The sequence below is a fragment of the Lissotriton helveticus genome, chromosome 4_1 (genome assembly GCF_964261635.1).
Source record: "Lissotriton helveticus chromosome 4_1, aLisHel1.1, whole genome shotgun sequence".
Taxonomy (NCBI): domain Eukaryota; kingdom Metazoa; phylum Chordata; class Amphibia; order Caudata; family Salamandridae; genus Lissotriton; species Lissotriton helveticus.
In genome coordinates, this window is record NC_136063.1 from 1,617,563,305 (window position 1) to 1,617,579,708 (window position 16,404).

Genomic DNA, 16,404 nt, shown 5'->3' on the forward strand with positions numbered 1-16,404 from the left:
GACCCGTTTCCAATCTTCCTCTCCTATCCAAAATCCTGGAAAGATGTGTTGTCCTACAAATGACCCAACACATGGACAACATCAATCTCCTGGACCACCACCAATCGGGCTTACGACAACGCTGCAGTACAGAGACAGAAATCATTAACATCATAGATGACATTCACAAGTCACTAGACACGGACCAATGCTGTCTACTCATACGCCCAAAACTATCCGCAGCCTTTGTGTTGGTTGACCACAAGCTACTCATCAAAGTACTTCAAAATAGTCCAGGTGCAAAAGAGGCGGTACTACAGTGGTTCTCCTCCTTTCTCCAGAAACGCACACAAGGAATAAAAATCAAAAAATTCTCATCAGACCTACACCCCATCAGCAGAGGTGTCCCCCAAGGATCAGTTCTTTCCCCTCAACTTTTCAACATCTACAAGGAACCCCTCACCACTATACTAAAAAAATAAAATAAAAATCTAGATCTATCTCAAAACCTCCTCCATCGATGACATCCAAAGACTTAACAACACTCTTAGAAAAGTCCAAAATTGGTTATCTCTTAATCACCGGAAACTCAACCAAGACAAAACTAAATTCCTCCTCATCTCTAACAAAAAAGAGAACCCCCAAATCACAGATTAGCTGAAAGCCATTGTAGCCCTCAACAGCAATATCACCCTGGCTGACTCTGTAAAATCGCTGGGAATCACCCTCGATCCAAAACTAGACATGGCCAAGCACCTCAAAATCTCTGCAAAAGGGGCGTTCCTCAACATGAAACTGCTCAACAAAATAAAACCCTATACCCCGCTCAAGGACCTCAAGCAAGCTACTCAAGCACTAGTGCTGTCCAGATTAGACTACGATAATGCAGCCCTCACAGGTACAGCTAAATGCCACTTAGCTCCCCTCAGGACAACACTCAATGCATAGCCAGAATGATCACAGGAGAAAAGAAATACGATCACATATCACCCGCACTCAAAGAGCTAAAATTGCTGCCAGTCGAAATGCGTGCCAATTTCAGAACTGCTTGCCTCACGCACAAAGCCCTACACACCTGGAAACCAGACTACCTGGCTTCCAAACTTAAGAAGGCCGGCCAGACTAGGACACTCAGGAGCTCCAATACGCTTCTCCTCATTCCGCTGAGAACCCGTGAACCAAAAACCGCAGCCTGCTCCTTTTCTGGAAGCACGCCCACAATCTGGAATTCCATCCCAGTCCCCATCAGAACTACCCCATCCTTTCCAAAATTTAAAATGCAGCTCAAAGACCTCTTTCTCAATTGTCCGCCCCTGTATTGATAGCTGCCGGCAGAGCACACTAGCCGGAACCGGACAGATGCCAGATTCTCTGCCATCAAGACATCTACCTCCGCCAAGCCACCGGACACCTACCTCGCCCCCACACCCATAAAGGGGGCTAGCTTGAGCCAACGTGTACACCGCTACGACTCCATCAGACCTCCTTGCTTCAATGCGGTACAGCATACCCATACTTAAACGAAGCGCCAGTATCCATTATACCATTATGTATACTAACACGCTACTATGTTTTCCTCAAGACTATTGCGTTTATGTGATTTCCTGACACGTTTGTTGTAAAGCGCTCAGACACCCTCGGGTCTGGCCAGCGCTATATAAAACCATTAAATAAATGTATCTTACTTTTCAAAAAATATTGTGCTCTATCATCGTAGCAACTTGTTAGCAGTGGGAAGACCTGAGATCCGCGAAGAGAGCTTACATCTCAGGCTATCGGTAGTCCGCTGTAGCAACTGTCCACTTATTTATGTCATCTGATGAGATGGAGCTACTGTCATATTTTGCTGGAACACCCCTAGTTAGAGGATTAACGATGAGCCTATCAATGGTTAGGTCAAGCATCACTGTTCATATTGTGATGGACATGTTTTTGCAAGTATCCATGATGATCTTGGTGTATGTTCCCTTATAGATGGTTGGGAAGTTTCCTAAAAGTGAATCAGGTTAGTTCTTAAGCTCTCTTATGAAGCTGGACTTTATAGCCGGATTTAAACAAGCTCTAAGGTTGGTGTTTTTATTTTTTTTTTAATTCCGTAATGTCATCACATAACCATATTTATCAGGACACAGTGATTCTGAGGGTGAGCAGCTAAATGATGATGTAGACAAAAGAGGTTCATGGATGAGTTGCAACAATGTATGCATAACAATAGGTGTTTTTTTGATTGAAGAAACTAGGTTTTGAAGAAACAGATATGATTAAAGCATTCGCTGATAGTGGGTTGCCCACTTATGTAATGAAGTTATGTAGTAGAAAGAAGAATTCTAAGGTTAACACCTTGTGCTGTGCTTGGCCCAAAACGCCCTTGGGAAGAATAACATTGATTTATTTGCCAAACGATATAGTATGACTCAAGTGAATCTGGACGCTGGATCAATGATGCGTGTTACAAGTAAGTTTTCAAATGAATTCAAAGTGGCCTTCAAATATTTTGCCCATGAAGAGTGACCGGTAATTGACTTCCTCCATGCTTAATGACGAGTGTCACAATTCTTGAAAAGAAGGTTTCGTCAAGCCAAGAAGATGTTTGAGATTGTCTAAGCGTAGTTTCATCAGAAATCAAGGTCTCAGTGAGAGCAAATACGTAGAAGACATGGTCTTTGGTAATTGTGTAGATATCTGCCACATTTTTGCTGGCTACCAGTACCATTGAAGGAACACATTACAGGGTAAACATTTTATGCTACTCCAAACTAAAAGGTCTAATAAATCTACTTCTAAAGGAAGAATATTAAACAGGATTATTATGTGATATAATATAATTTGTTGGAGAAGCAGACATGAACATCACAAGTTCATGACGACAAACCGTCTGTGCTAAGAACCAGTGAGGGCCACCAAAGGATGGACAATTACAACTTTCTCTTTCTCTAAATTAATAATTGCATTATTGGGATAATAGAAACATATTTTGAACAAGGACCTCTGCTTGCCTGATGAGTCCTTAAAGCTGTTAGAGTTGGGAAGGATAGGGAAGACTGACACTGCAGCAACAATACCCGAGAGTAAGAGTGACGGCTAATGTGGCTGATTGAGATGTGAAATCTGAACTTAGACCTGATTCAACTTGAAGTTGTCAAATTACTTAAGTCTTTCGTCTGAAAAAGAAGAAAGTCATACATTTTAGTGCGAAAATTAAAGAAATTATGTTAAAGGAATGGATAGTGGGGTGACTCTCTCAGAAAAGATGGAGAATGCATATAGGGGTTCAAAAGTCTTTTGAGACACTTGAAGTGTAGCACAAATTAAACTATTTTAACATAAGACATACTAGGAGGCATGCGCTACTTGAACTTAGTAGATGTGATGCGGGGGGGGAAAACTCCATTTGAGTTGGTCAGACATTTTATATTCTAGTCCAAAATACAGATTTAAAACATCACATGTATAAGTCTCTTTTTCCTTTGACATGTACCTCGTTCGAGGCAGGAAAATAACAGTGCTCTTTGAGCTGTACAAAGTGACATGGAGGTAGGTTATCTAGATAGCCCATAAGCACCCATTCAGAGATGACTTTTCACTGCAACAAGTGGTCACCTGGGAAACACTGGCAACATTAAATTCTTTCCGAAACAATGCAGAGCACGTGCAAGCCCCGGTGACCTTTCGATACACTTTCTATCTGGCAGAAGATCCAATTGTGTAGGTTCTAGTGTGATCTAGCACACCGAACAGCAAGCTGCACTGTCGCCTTGTACTGCCTCAACCACGAGGGAGCCCTGAAAAATGTAGCTATATCTGATTCTGGATGGAGACGTTCGCACAACACTACAGAGTACTAACTCAGCTGGAATGATGCACAGGCTGCTCTAACATATTCCAGATGTTCTGAGAACCCACAACAAGGAAAATGTGACGGCCTCTTACATACAATGCTATAAACAGTACAAGTGTTTATGTTTCTTTAACGTTTTCACTGCAGCACCGGATGAAACATGCACGTCTGTCAGTTTCCATTCCAAGCTACTGCATGTTTCTTCTGGCCACAAGCTAACCAGCGGACAAGTATGAGTTGCCATGGATACACGTGATGATGATAATTATTATTATTATACAGTATAAAAGCCATACTTTTACGCTTCTAAGCGTTGAAAAATAATATACTATTATCAAATGCATGGTACTCAATTTGCCCACCTCATAAGGATGGACGGCGGAATCTGCCTCCCGAGATTTGAACTCACAAGGTCCAGAACAAAACAATATTCCATTTTAAAACAAACGCATAACAAACCAGCCAGATCACCAATGTCATTTTTCATCTGAAACACTGGAGAAGTTTAAAAAATGAAATATCAGCTTTAAATTATCACCAGGGGTTAATATTCTCAACACCAACTTGCCATTTTCATTATGTATTCATACATGCAAGTGCTTCCATGGACATACATTGTCTCATATGCCTTTATCTTACCATAGTATGTCTGCTGTGGTCACCATCATGCCAAGGATGCCCACAGTAGACTATTATGCCAGGGGATGGAAACTGGCAGCGACAGAGGAGAGACGTTTCCATTGTGTTTGAGACAATCTATGGTAACCTCAAATTATAGAATTTTAAATACACCATTGCCTTTCTTTCATGCTAGGTTTCATTTCAATATTCAAACAGTTTTCATTAGATTTTGAAGTTGCAATGGTCACAGCTAGTCAAGGGGAAAAAAAGGTTTGGACTTTATGCGCCCAACAATGGCCACTAGCCAAGGGCAGGGCGGAACGTGTGCAGCTGATGTGTTTCCCTCAGTTGCCAGTATCTTTCTGAGAGTGCCAGTATGATCTGCCACACTTTTGGTGCTTGTCTTTGTCTCCATCCATTCTTTCAACTAAAGACACAGCTGTAAAGGAGTGTCATTGGGTGAGCTGGACCTAGGCCAGGGTGCCAATCTTCAGAGGAGCGCACAGAACTGTCTGCATAAAGCCCAGCATACAGCAGCGTCCCTCTTACTGGACTCCATTTGTTTACATTAAATGTCTTTCAATCATTTTTACTTGACGTAGGTGCCATTTTGCACCCCATTAAACCCCCCCCTTCTCCTTCTCACCCCACCTGCCGACACACACAACACCGTCATTCGCACCACCAACAATTTGGCACTAGCGGGATCGAGCTACGCTGTGCGTGAATTTGAATATTTAGGGGAGGTGCCAAGAAGCTTGCACTCAGAGGCCAGTCACAGCTTCGATGTGTATCCAATGGTCGAAGTGGACAGGATCTGAGGAGCAAGACGTGCCCATACTTTTTTTAATATAAGCAAAACAGTTCCCCTACTTTATGAGAAAAGACAACCGCCCCGGGACTGATAATTCTGTAGAGTTTAAATATGGCAGCTGAAGTGTAAGGCAGTTTCCTGCTCTGTTAAACCAAGGAAGGGGCAGACAGCTAAACACGCCTCTGTGCAAGGGTGCTTGCTTCCCTAAAATAAATGTAAATGTGCGCAACTGGTCAATCTGTAAATGTAAAGAGTGCCTGGAAGCCGGTATTGGCTTTAATTGATTGAATCCCTTGAATCTTCCTGTATGCACAGATGTATTCTTTTTGAGTGGTAGTGCAAGAGAGTTACCAGCTAATGTTGTGTGGGTTTAAAAGACAGTTATAAAAAAAATGGCACCACTTAAAATCTAGAAATTACTAAAATCTATATCTTTGAAGCACTTTTTAATCTAAAATATTTTTGTGCATTTTGTGGCAGCCTATATTATACTGTGTGTAATGCAAGTTTCAAATAATGACTTGCATATTTACAGTGCTTGCTACCACAGCCTGGGACCTCGTAGCACTAAACATATATATCACTATTCTCCACTGCACCAATCAGGATTCCTAATGATTAACTTACCTTGTATTTATTTTTCATGTATGCTGTGTGTTATTTTATATGTAGTTACCTGAAGGTGAAAGGCCGAAAAAAGTTACAGAATTTTTTTATTTTTTTTAGCCACGCTCTTGACCTCGCCCCCATGCTCACTCACCATGCCCCCATTGCACGCAGCATCACAGTTCTCATACTTGTTTTAATCCACTTCGACAGCTGTGTGTGGCTGACCTGTAAGCACAAAATGGACCGCCCACCACCTCATTTTATTCACCTGCTGCAACGAGGGCGCCAACTTTCTTCTGCCCAGGATGCCATCGGCGCAAGGGCTCCGGTGGTAAGGCAACGCAAGGCCAAAAACCCACTTTGGAAGAAGGCGGCATATACAAAACGAGTGTTTGATGCAGACAAATCTCATTACAACAATCACACATTTTCTCTTTTCCTAAATCATCTAGGAATTAAATATGATACAAATTCACACAGTGACATGTTTTGATGACAGCCCCGTGCTGCGGCCCTGCTCTTTCTGAGCACGGGCATACCTTGAATCACTCTGGCATGGGCCTTCCTGATTTCATTCTGATGTCTTGACTCCTGGAGTCGAGAGACTAGCTCCTACCATCATTTCGTGGCTCCCTAACTTGCTTTTAGGCGGGAAAACGGTTGTCACTTTGGCCGCTCGTGTTGGGGGGAGCAGACATTGAAATGCAACAGATGGCAGAAGAACACAGCCAGTTTAAGCAGAGAATCCGATATGGGTTTGGCCAGGCAGGTCAGAGGAGATAATGACTTTCACAAAGGAACACTCAGCCAAGCCATCTGCCAATGACCTTTGAGGGCGAACTCATGCCTGAGGCCCCTTTCAACAACAGGTACATACATTACAAGGATATGACCACCCGTAAACCCTGCTGGAAGAAAAGCATACAAAAGGCACACCCCTGCTGCGGTGAACTGAAGATGCAAACACCGCGCCGCGTGACAGGCTTCTGAGATGAAGTTTTATTGCCTGAAGGTAAAAGGAACACAAATCTTTTAATGCAGTTATAAGCAGCAGAGCAGAATGCGATAATCCTCCGGGTTTACAACTGATTACTTTTCTGAGTGTCCTGTAATTGTGAGACATCGCTCTCACCTTGCAAAATCTTTATGCAAACATGTTCTTAAAGCTCACTGGAGTCATTTCAAAAGCACAGCGCTTTCACACACAGCTTCGCCGCCTCTCTTTGCCAGGTTAACTAACAAGTGGTGAGAGAAGTGACAGGCCAAATCCGAACGTTATATGAAAAAGCTGCACACGCTGATGCGCCTTATGGGGCAATGGAGACTTAGAACAGGAGAAGAGAAGAGAAGAGAAGAGAAGAGAGGAGAGGAGAGGAGACTTGGACCATCAAGAATGATGGACAAGAAAGAGGCCTAACAAAAGGGTGTCAGGAGAAGATGGCGTAGTATGTGACGTGTGAGTAAAGAGGACAATAGGTAGGAAAGAGCTACAGAGCGGTAGCATTGAGTGTAACTGGGAAAGGGTAACCAGATTTTGAAAAACACAAAAGGGTATTTTTCACAAACCGAGAAGTAGGACTACAGTTCTCTTTGGCTACAGCAGGGCACAAAGTGAGGAAATTGACTGCATGAGCTGAAGTGCTGACACCTGAAGAAGGTGCAGAGAGTAACTACGGTACACGAGAGGAGAAAAATAATACGGAATCCACTTTAGAATACTAGTAATGGAAGGAGAATTGACTGTGAGACTGTGAGCAAATGTAAGATTCTGCAATGCTAAGAGAACCTGTGCCCTGGAGCTCACAGATTACGAGAGACCAGAGGTGGCATGGGAGAGGGACAATATGGGTACAGGGGATAGACAGGAATCTGGTTCTTGAGAAAGTGACATATGTACAGTCAGGGGATACTCCTGTGAACATTAGAAATTCAAGGGGAAATGGCACAAATATTTCAGGGTGGAATGAAGCACAAGATTGCCTGCCTCTAATGACAAATGGGTTCAGAGTGTAGGAACAGACTGACAACTATTCTTGCATGTTTTTTTTTAAATATGACTAACCTAACATAGATGCCGAACAGCAGGCTAGCTTAATGCCTGTTTGGAGTATAAGGAAGTATGCAGTGTGCTGAAAATGAAAATAAAATGATGTACACCAAATACCTGCAAGAGGACATGGACGAATCAGAAACACCAGTAGGACATCAAAGTGGAATTATAAATGCTATATTGGGAAAAATGAACGGCAGAGGGGTTTGGGAACACTGTGAGGCATTGTCATTAGATACATATTGATGCCTTTCCTGCATTTCTTTGCATTTGGCTTATTTATTTAATTTACAGTCTGACTCATTTGTCTTTATTTTGAAATATGGTCTATCACACAGCTATATCTTTTTGACCACAACATTTGGAGTTAACACGCTGCACTCATTATAATTACACGTCAGCAATTGTATGCACTTTTGCATCATTTTAAAATGTACAAAATCCATTTATATATTATGATTATTACCACACTCTCGTACAATTATAAAAACTGTTCACCTTCTATAATCCAGGGACTGAGCTCATTCACAGTAACATTGATGGTATTCTGAATAGGGGGCACGGTACAAGATACATTCTTAACTTTTTCTCTTGTATGGTGGAACTCCACTGAATAACTACTAGTAGCTGGGGATCTGGCTTAAGCAATTTATCATATTTGATCCTCTAAAAATACAAAAACAAGTTTACATAAAATATACATTAATTATTAAATATTGAATTTAATTCTCGAACAAAAAATATACAAAAAAGGAAATTTAAATTTTAAGTAAAGGCTGAAGCTCTTCATATTTTGGTTTCATTTCTAAAACAAAAAGCGATATGCTAGACTTTAGCATTTCACGTAGTCTTTTACGCTTCTAATGCATGCTCTACTTTTGTTGGTGCACATTAGAGCATCAGGTGACGCCACCAATCACCTATACTAAATGTTTACTGTACTTGTGCTGCTCCTACAAATTAAACTATGGTTCCCAACTTAACTTTAAGCTTCCAAATTCAACTTCCTTTACATTAGCAAAGCATTTTCAAATTTCCAATTATACATTTTGATTATTTTATATGTATACATTTTATTAATCTACTACTATTATTTATTTTTCTGAACAGTTGCACTCGCCTGAATATGCACCCGAGACCACAGGTTAGGAACCACTGTTCTAGACATATATGGAGGACACCATCATAAGAGTATGGACACTTCATTACAATCGTCCGACAGGCATCATGTCGGAAACGGTAGCGCCCGACAAGTCGCCGGTTCCTCTTCCCTAATTATTATTCTATATTTTTTTGCTGAGTTTTATATAGCGCGCACCCAACTTGAAGGTATTAGAGTGCTTTACATAAATATATACCTTTTTTTGCATGCGTTTACAACGCATGCCATGACAACGCAGTCGTAACAACGACTGCGTTGTTATTTCGCATACCGTTACAAGGCAAGTCGGAACAATGACTTGCTGTAGAGGGGGGTGGATTTTGGAATGGTATAATTTACTATTCCAACTCCAGTCTGTGCGGACACTAGGGAAGGTGTTGGATTTTAAATCCAACACCTCCTTCCCCCTTAACGCAAGTCGTTTTTCCGACTTGGGTTGTAACGGTATGCGAAATAACAACACAATCGTTGTAATGACCGCGCTGTTATGGCATGCGTTGTTCCGCTTGTGAACTAAACGCTGTTTACCCTTTACATGAGCACCAGTTGCATTACAGACAGATGTGTTCATTTTGTTAGGCACAGGGAGATGAAGCTATTTGCCCAGAATCACAGGATAATGAGCCTGAATGCCGAAACTCAGGTTCCTCAGCTTCAGGATCGACCACTTTAGCCGTTAGGCCACATCCTAGCTACCGCCTTCATGGCGGTCGGAAAGGGCATATTTCCTATGTGCTCTGGGCTGCAGTACAAGCCGCAAAAGTAAAATTACGTTGTTGCCTGCCACACAATGCAAAGATGTATGGGAGGCACCAAAGGTGCCCCCAGGCCTCATAGCAGAAGCTGCGTTCAGACGGGAGCCCTGCTAGGGGCCCCCAAAGTTCTTTTCCACAGTCAGACCGCCATGGAAAGGCTGTCAGAAACGTGCATCGTAACCCCCACGCCGGTGCCTGAGCAGGCACCGTCTCCATTATGGGGATTAAAATCCGTCCTCCTCCCCGACGGGCTCCTTGAGCCTGTCGGAGGCAGAGCAGATCCCCCACCTCAGGCATCAGTCAGACCGCCTATATCCTAATACGGCGGTCAGATTGATGCCTCTGATGACATGTGGACCGCCAACGACAAACAGTCGGATGGCCTTCTTCCCGACATCGTATTGGGGCCCTCGGTCTCTATCAAAGTTATGGTGCCGCAAAACCTGTATAGTTTATATTTTGGAAACAGAACTTTAATATAAATACTAGCAAACAGAAAAGGGAAAATGGAATGAACAATTATGCTTTTAAGAAATTAAAACATTTGTGACATAACCCACCTTATCTAAGTTAGAGTGCATGAAGGAGCAATAAGACCAAGTTACTTACCTTCTGTAACAATATATCTGTAAAAAACATAGGTTAGTTATAGATTCCATACCTTAGAATTACACCCCGGTGTCAGACTGGATCCGGAAACATTTTCATCAGCATTACCCCTGCGTGTTGAAAGGTGGTGTTGGTCAGCTCCGAGTTCGTCGTTGGCGTCGTGGTCGCTGGGATGATGGCGCGGTAGCTACTTAGATGCCGCCCTCTCGAGCTGAAAGCAGTGGTAGCTGCTGTCGCCCTGGTGGACTGGGCGCACAACCACACTGGCGGCTCCTTCTTTGCCAAGGAATAACAAACTTTGATCCACAAAACAACCCATCTAGAAATGGTCCGTTTGTGCACAGCCCGACCTTTTTTGGCGCCCACGTAGCCAACAAAGAGCTGGTCATCCACCTGGAATTGTTTTATGCGATCCAGGTAAAAGGAAAGTGCACGCTTTGGATCCAGACGGTGGAGCCTCTCCTCTTGTTTGGAAGAATGAGGAGGCGGAAAGAAGGTGAGCAAAGTGATGGTCTGTCCAATATGGAAAGGAGTAACCACTTTGGGAAGGAAGGAAGGACGAGTTCGAAGGACAACCTTGTCCAGATGAACAGTCAAAAAAGGGGGTTAGAACAAAGAGCTTGGAGCTCACTCACTCTGCGCACAGAGGTGATGGCCACCAGAAAGGCAGTTTTCAAAGTCAGAAGCCTGAGAGGACAGTTATGTGGCGGCTCAAAGGGAGCGCATATAAGATATATAAGAACCAAATTCAAGTCCCACTGAGAATTATGACGGGAACATGAGGAAAAAGATAAGTAATGCCCTTAAGGAAGCGATTTACAACAGGGGACTTGAAAGAGAAGGCTGATCGGGAAGTCTAAGAAAGGCTGAAATGGCCCAGAGGTAGCCTTTTAGAGTGCCCAGAGCAGCCCCTGTGGTGCCAAAGACAGAAGGACAAGAGGAAGGAGTGCAGGAACAGTATTCTTCCACCTTTGCTGGAGGTTATGAATAGTGCCATCACTCAGGGTTCCTTTCCTTCTGTTTGGAAGAAGGCGATGGTGAGGCCCCTTCTAAAGAAACCCTCTCTGGACCCTGGCACTCTTAAAACCTTTAGGCCCATCTCTCTGCTTCCGGCGCCTGCGAAAATACTGGAGTCACACCTTAACCTACATCTCTCCACTTTTCTAGAAACCAATGAGTACTTGGACTGCACCCAGCACGGATTCAGAAAATGTCACAGTACTGAATCCGCTCTCACTGTGGTTGCAGATAACATCCGTCGAAAAGTGGACAGAGGCCAAACTACCATACTGGTCCTATTAGATCTCACAGCCGCATTTGACACCCTGTCTCCCGCCATTTTAACATCTCGGCTTAGGGAGGCAGGGGTCTCTGGGTCGGCTCTGAATCTTCTTAACTCCTTTCTCACCGGTAGAAAACAGAGAGTAAAGCTTGGAGACTTTCTTTCCCCTGCTAAGTCGTTGCAATGTGGGGTGCCACAGGGGTCGGCCCTTAGTCCGACCCTGTTCAACATCTATGTGGCCCCCCTTGCTAGACTAGTAAGATCGCAGGGGATGGAGGTGGTATCCTACGCCGATGACACCCAGATCATGGTGTCTCTGGCCCATTCCTCTGATCGTCTGTCTGCCATTAGCTTTAGATCATGCATGCAGCATGTAGCAGATTGGATGGTCATCAACTCCCTAAAGCTAAATGGCGATAAGACAGAAGTTTTGGTTTTTGGGAAGGACCAAGATGCTTGGTCGAATGAGTGGTGGCCTCTGTCTCTTGGTATCTGCCCCACTCCCTCCCAATCAGCCAGAAATCTCGGTGTGGTTTTTGACACCTCACTCTCCATGAAGCTCCAAGTAAATAGGACGGTGGCCACATGCTGGGGTGTGATCAGGATCCTGAATAGGATCCGTCACTATCTCTCTCTCCAGGCCCGCAAGCAGATTGCAGTCGCTCTTGTAGGATCAAGGCTTGATTACTGCAACTCTTTGTATGCGGAGTCTAACAAGGGTCTTATTCATCAACTGCAAATAGTGCAGAACGCGGCAGCACGTTTTGTGCTGGCCCTTCCCTTAGCATCCTCTGCTACGACTGCCAGGAGAGACCTTCACTGGCTTCCTGTCCAGTATAGAGTCTTCTTTAAGATTCTATGTCTCACATACAGAGCGCTCAGGGCAGGTCCGGATGATTCTCTTGGGTCTCTGCTCTCAAATTATACTCCAACTAGATCCCTACGATCTGCTGGTCTGTCCCAATTAGTAGTGCCGCGTATACGGCTAGCCACATGGGGGGCAAGAGCCTTTTCTGTAGTGGCCCCTAAGCTTTGGAACTCTCTTCCAACTGAGGTCAAAGTACTTCCCTCAATTGATCTCTTTAAAAAAGCCCTGAAGACCTGGTACTTTATCAAAGCATATCAGTGATGGACTGTTGGGTTGAACTGCTAGCTGTGTCATTTGTTTTAGGCGCCTTGACGCCCATTGGGCTAAGTATGCGCATGATAAGACCTACATCATTCATTCATTCAAGAGAACCTCAGAAAGAGGGGCGGAAAGGGGATCCTCAGCCTTTTTGCTGTGCACCATGCCACACATTTGTTCCATCTGCAGGCGTATACCGTCTTAGTGGAGTGATGCCTGGCTGCCAAGAAAAGATCACAGACTTCAGGAGGAAGGTTGAAAGCTGTCAACTTTCGCTGCTCAATCTCCACGCAAGGAAGTGGAGGCTGGACAGGTTCGGGCGGAGGACCTTCCCCTGATGCTGAGACAGAAGTTCCTCCCGAAGAGGCAGTCAGATCAGATCGATGGCTATGTGCAATAACTCGGGATACCAGACTCTTTGTGCCCAATCCGGTGCCCTAACAATGACTTGGGCCCGGTCGTGCTTAATCTTCTTTAGCACTCTGGGCAGAAGTGTTATAGGGGGAAAGGCGTATAGAAAACCACAACTCCCCGGACAGAGGGAAGGAATGCTTTGAGTGCAAGACGAATCGCCTGAAGCTCCAGGATGTTGATGTGGAGCCCGGACTACGCCGGAGACCAGAGGCCTCTGATCTCTGCCTCCCCCATGTGGCTGTCCCATCCCAGAAGTGATGCATCGGTCACCACTGTGAACTCTGGTTTGGAAAGGGTGAGGGATCTCCCGTCTACCCAATCCTGGTTCGTTAGTCACCACTGTAATTTGGTATGCAGCGCCCTAAGAGAAATGGACGCAATCGGACAGGTTCCCCTGATGTTGTGCCCACTGAAACTTCAGGTCCCACTGCAGAGCCTGCATATGCCATCTGGCAAGGTCCACCAGCAGGATGCAGGAGGCCATCAGGCCCAGGAATTGGAGTGTCAACCTGACGAAACCCGGGATAGAGGCTGAAAGATCGGAATCATAGTCCGAATATCCCATACTCGCTGCTCAGGAGGATAGACCCGAAACTGTGTCGTGTCCAGAACCGCTCAGATGAAGAGGAGCTTCTGAGGGGGAGTCAGGTGTGACTTTGGCACCTGACTCTAGAACCCCAGCAAATGCAGGAGGTCGGCTGTAGTCTGGAGGTGGGAGACGACAGCCTGGGGCGAGCTCGCCTTCAACAGCATTCCAACCTGCATGGAGAACATGCTCACCAAATTAGCCTTGGCTGGGGGCCGTCCCAATAAATCACAGCTTGGCTGACTGCTTCCTGGTCCTATTGGAGACAGGAGAGCAGGAGCAGAGAAGATGCGGGACCCGGCGGAAAGGTACGTATCATTTTCTTTTTTTTGTCTTTTTATTTCCCTGCGACACCGCCGCGATCCCCTCTTCCGCGGCACCAGTGCTTAATTTGAGCCAGTGCTCTGCACCGGCACCTTATTGTCAGCACCGGGGCTATGACAGTCTGCCACATGGTGGCGCTGTCCTGCTAATTTTGGCATGAACACAACAACAGCGGTTAATTTGTTCAATTTACAATAACAATGACTAATACCTGCCTCCCAAGCCATTCTTCTGGCTTTGGGGGTATGGAATAGTCTGACTTGTCACACTTGCAGGAGTGTGAAGGTTAGTAGCTGTGCATGTATTGTCATTGGCAGTGCTGGCATGTGTTATGTGAGGTGCAAGCTTCAGTGGCCTCCCGACGAGAGCCTGGGCACGTATCATTTTACAAATTAAGCACTGCGCTGCACCCCTGCAAATCCCCCCGTGACCCCTTGCGCCCGGCCGCGCCCCTCCACCCATGAGCCATGCCAGCCGCTACTGGGTACGATCACCCCTGCAGCTTGGTATCTTCTTGTTTCCATCCCTCATCTCACTCAGCATGTCAGTTGCTAACATTTCTGGACATCAGAGGTGGTGACGTGAACTTTGAATTTATGTCATAAACACAAACAATGAACTTGGCCATTACAACAGATCCTGAATCCACCCCATACCAGCAACACAAGCATACCCATGAGAGTGGACATACAACTCTACTTTCAATAAGGTTAAGTGGAATATCCAGCACAATGTGTGTTCTCCTTGTGATCTATAACCTCCATAATCAGTAGCCTTTGTTTTAAACACAAAAGGGTTCTAGTGAAAAAAGGAACTGTAATATAGTTCCAACATCTCCGGCAAGCACAACATAAAAGGTAACAGTATATACAATTCAGCACAGGCTCCCAGATGAAAAGTACACGTTCAGAAAAACTTAAGTAGATCATACACGATACATGTTTTTTTTCTTTGCTCCAGGCTCCCACGGACTTGTAGGTCTGAAGGGAAATCAGTAACACAGGTGCAATGGAAAAAAAAACATTTGTTTCAACCAACATCTCGAGTCAAAAATGCTAAACTTTCGCCCTGAGTCCTGTCACAGGGGTATGAAGCTGAGGTTCTGGCACTGATCCCAGAATATACAACATGCTTTTCAATTTCACAAATAATCTGCGAAAATGAGGCCTTGGTTCATTTCTTTATTCGGTAAAGTAAGTGAGCTACGTAACTTTTACTTAGTAACCGATGTAAATCTTTTCAAGGGCTTTTGTTCAAAACAATTTCATGAAAATTGTTTGGAAAAACAAGTACAGGGTTTAAGGGCCGATCACTTTCCGCAGCGCAGCAAGTAAGGGTGAAGATACAGCACCCATATTTAGAGTTTTTATGTCCTTATATGTTTATGCATTATTAACAACGTGCAGAATGTGGATTTACCCTTGATTCTACAAATATACACTGAAATAGTGCTGTTACATTGGAAAGGAAATTCCTTTAACCGCTTCGTTGCGGCGGCTTTTCCCGCTGTGTGCGGCATTTTTCAATTTACCGCGTTACATGACGATCTCAGCTCGTCATCAGCACACGGCAGGTAACCCTATGGAACATGATGACATTTTGAGAGAAGTAAGGAGGAGGAGGAGCCTGGTGGTACTTCTTCGGAAGGTGATGACACGGAAGGACAATCTTTACATCCCCTGGTGGTGGCGATCAACGCTTTGGAACAGGATCCAGTGCAGGACGCGGGGATTTCGCAAGGGGACCCACTGTACTCTAATTCGTGAAAATGGGACATGAGGTGGATGGACCAGCATACTGGTTCCCCGCCCCTGCGGAAACCACAACCACGGCCTTGCTGTGGCTGGTTCTGCACAGGCCTGGTGGAAGGGCGCGCCTGGGCGCCTCGACCCTGGTTAAGAAAGGAACGAAAACCAGGAGTGGCCAGGGCCTTAGTAGAAAGCCGTAGCCCGCGAGTCTGTAAAGGGCTCCAGTGCACTGTCAGCCTTGTCACTGTAGTAATGAATTCCAGAGAAGAGTATGTTCAAATGAAGATTTATTCATATAGAAGAAACAGCTTAACAACCACCAAGATACGAGCAGTAGGACATCCTGTCAATCCAGTAGCCAGTCCCTTAATGCCCAACATTCCCCCCAGAGCTGGCTAACATTCTATATGACCTAATGCCATTCTAATACTACACATACAGAATACCACACACCCTCCCCCTTTCAAAAGAAAACAAACAAAATAAA

At 44.7% G+C, this 16,404-nt stretch overlaps 1 protein-coding gene across 5 annotated transcripts in view; it reads right to left on the reverse strand.

Annotated features, from left to right (window-relative positions):
- Window positions 1–16,404, reverse strand: part of BBS9 (Bardet-Biedl syndrome 9) — a 1,968,820-nt gene that overhangs the window by 808,608 nt on the left and 1,143,808 nt on the right. Inside the window, exon 19 of one of the 5 annotated variants that reach the window (XM_078688236.1) lies at window positions 8,422–8,577. The exons of the other annotated variants lie outside the window; for them this stretch is intronic. Within the exon in view, the coding sequence (XP_078544362.1) occupies window positions 8,437–8,577 (141 nt within the window). The 3' untranslated portion in view covers window positions 8,422–8,436. Of the gene's footprint in view, window positions 1–8,421; window positions 8,578–16,404 lie in introns of those variants that run through there. 5 annotated transcript variants of the gene reach the window in all.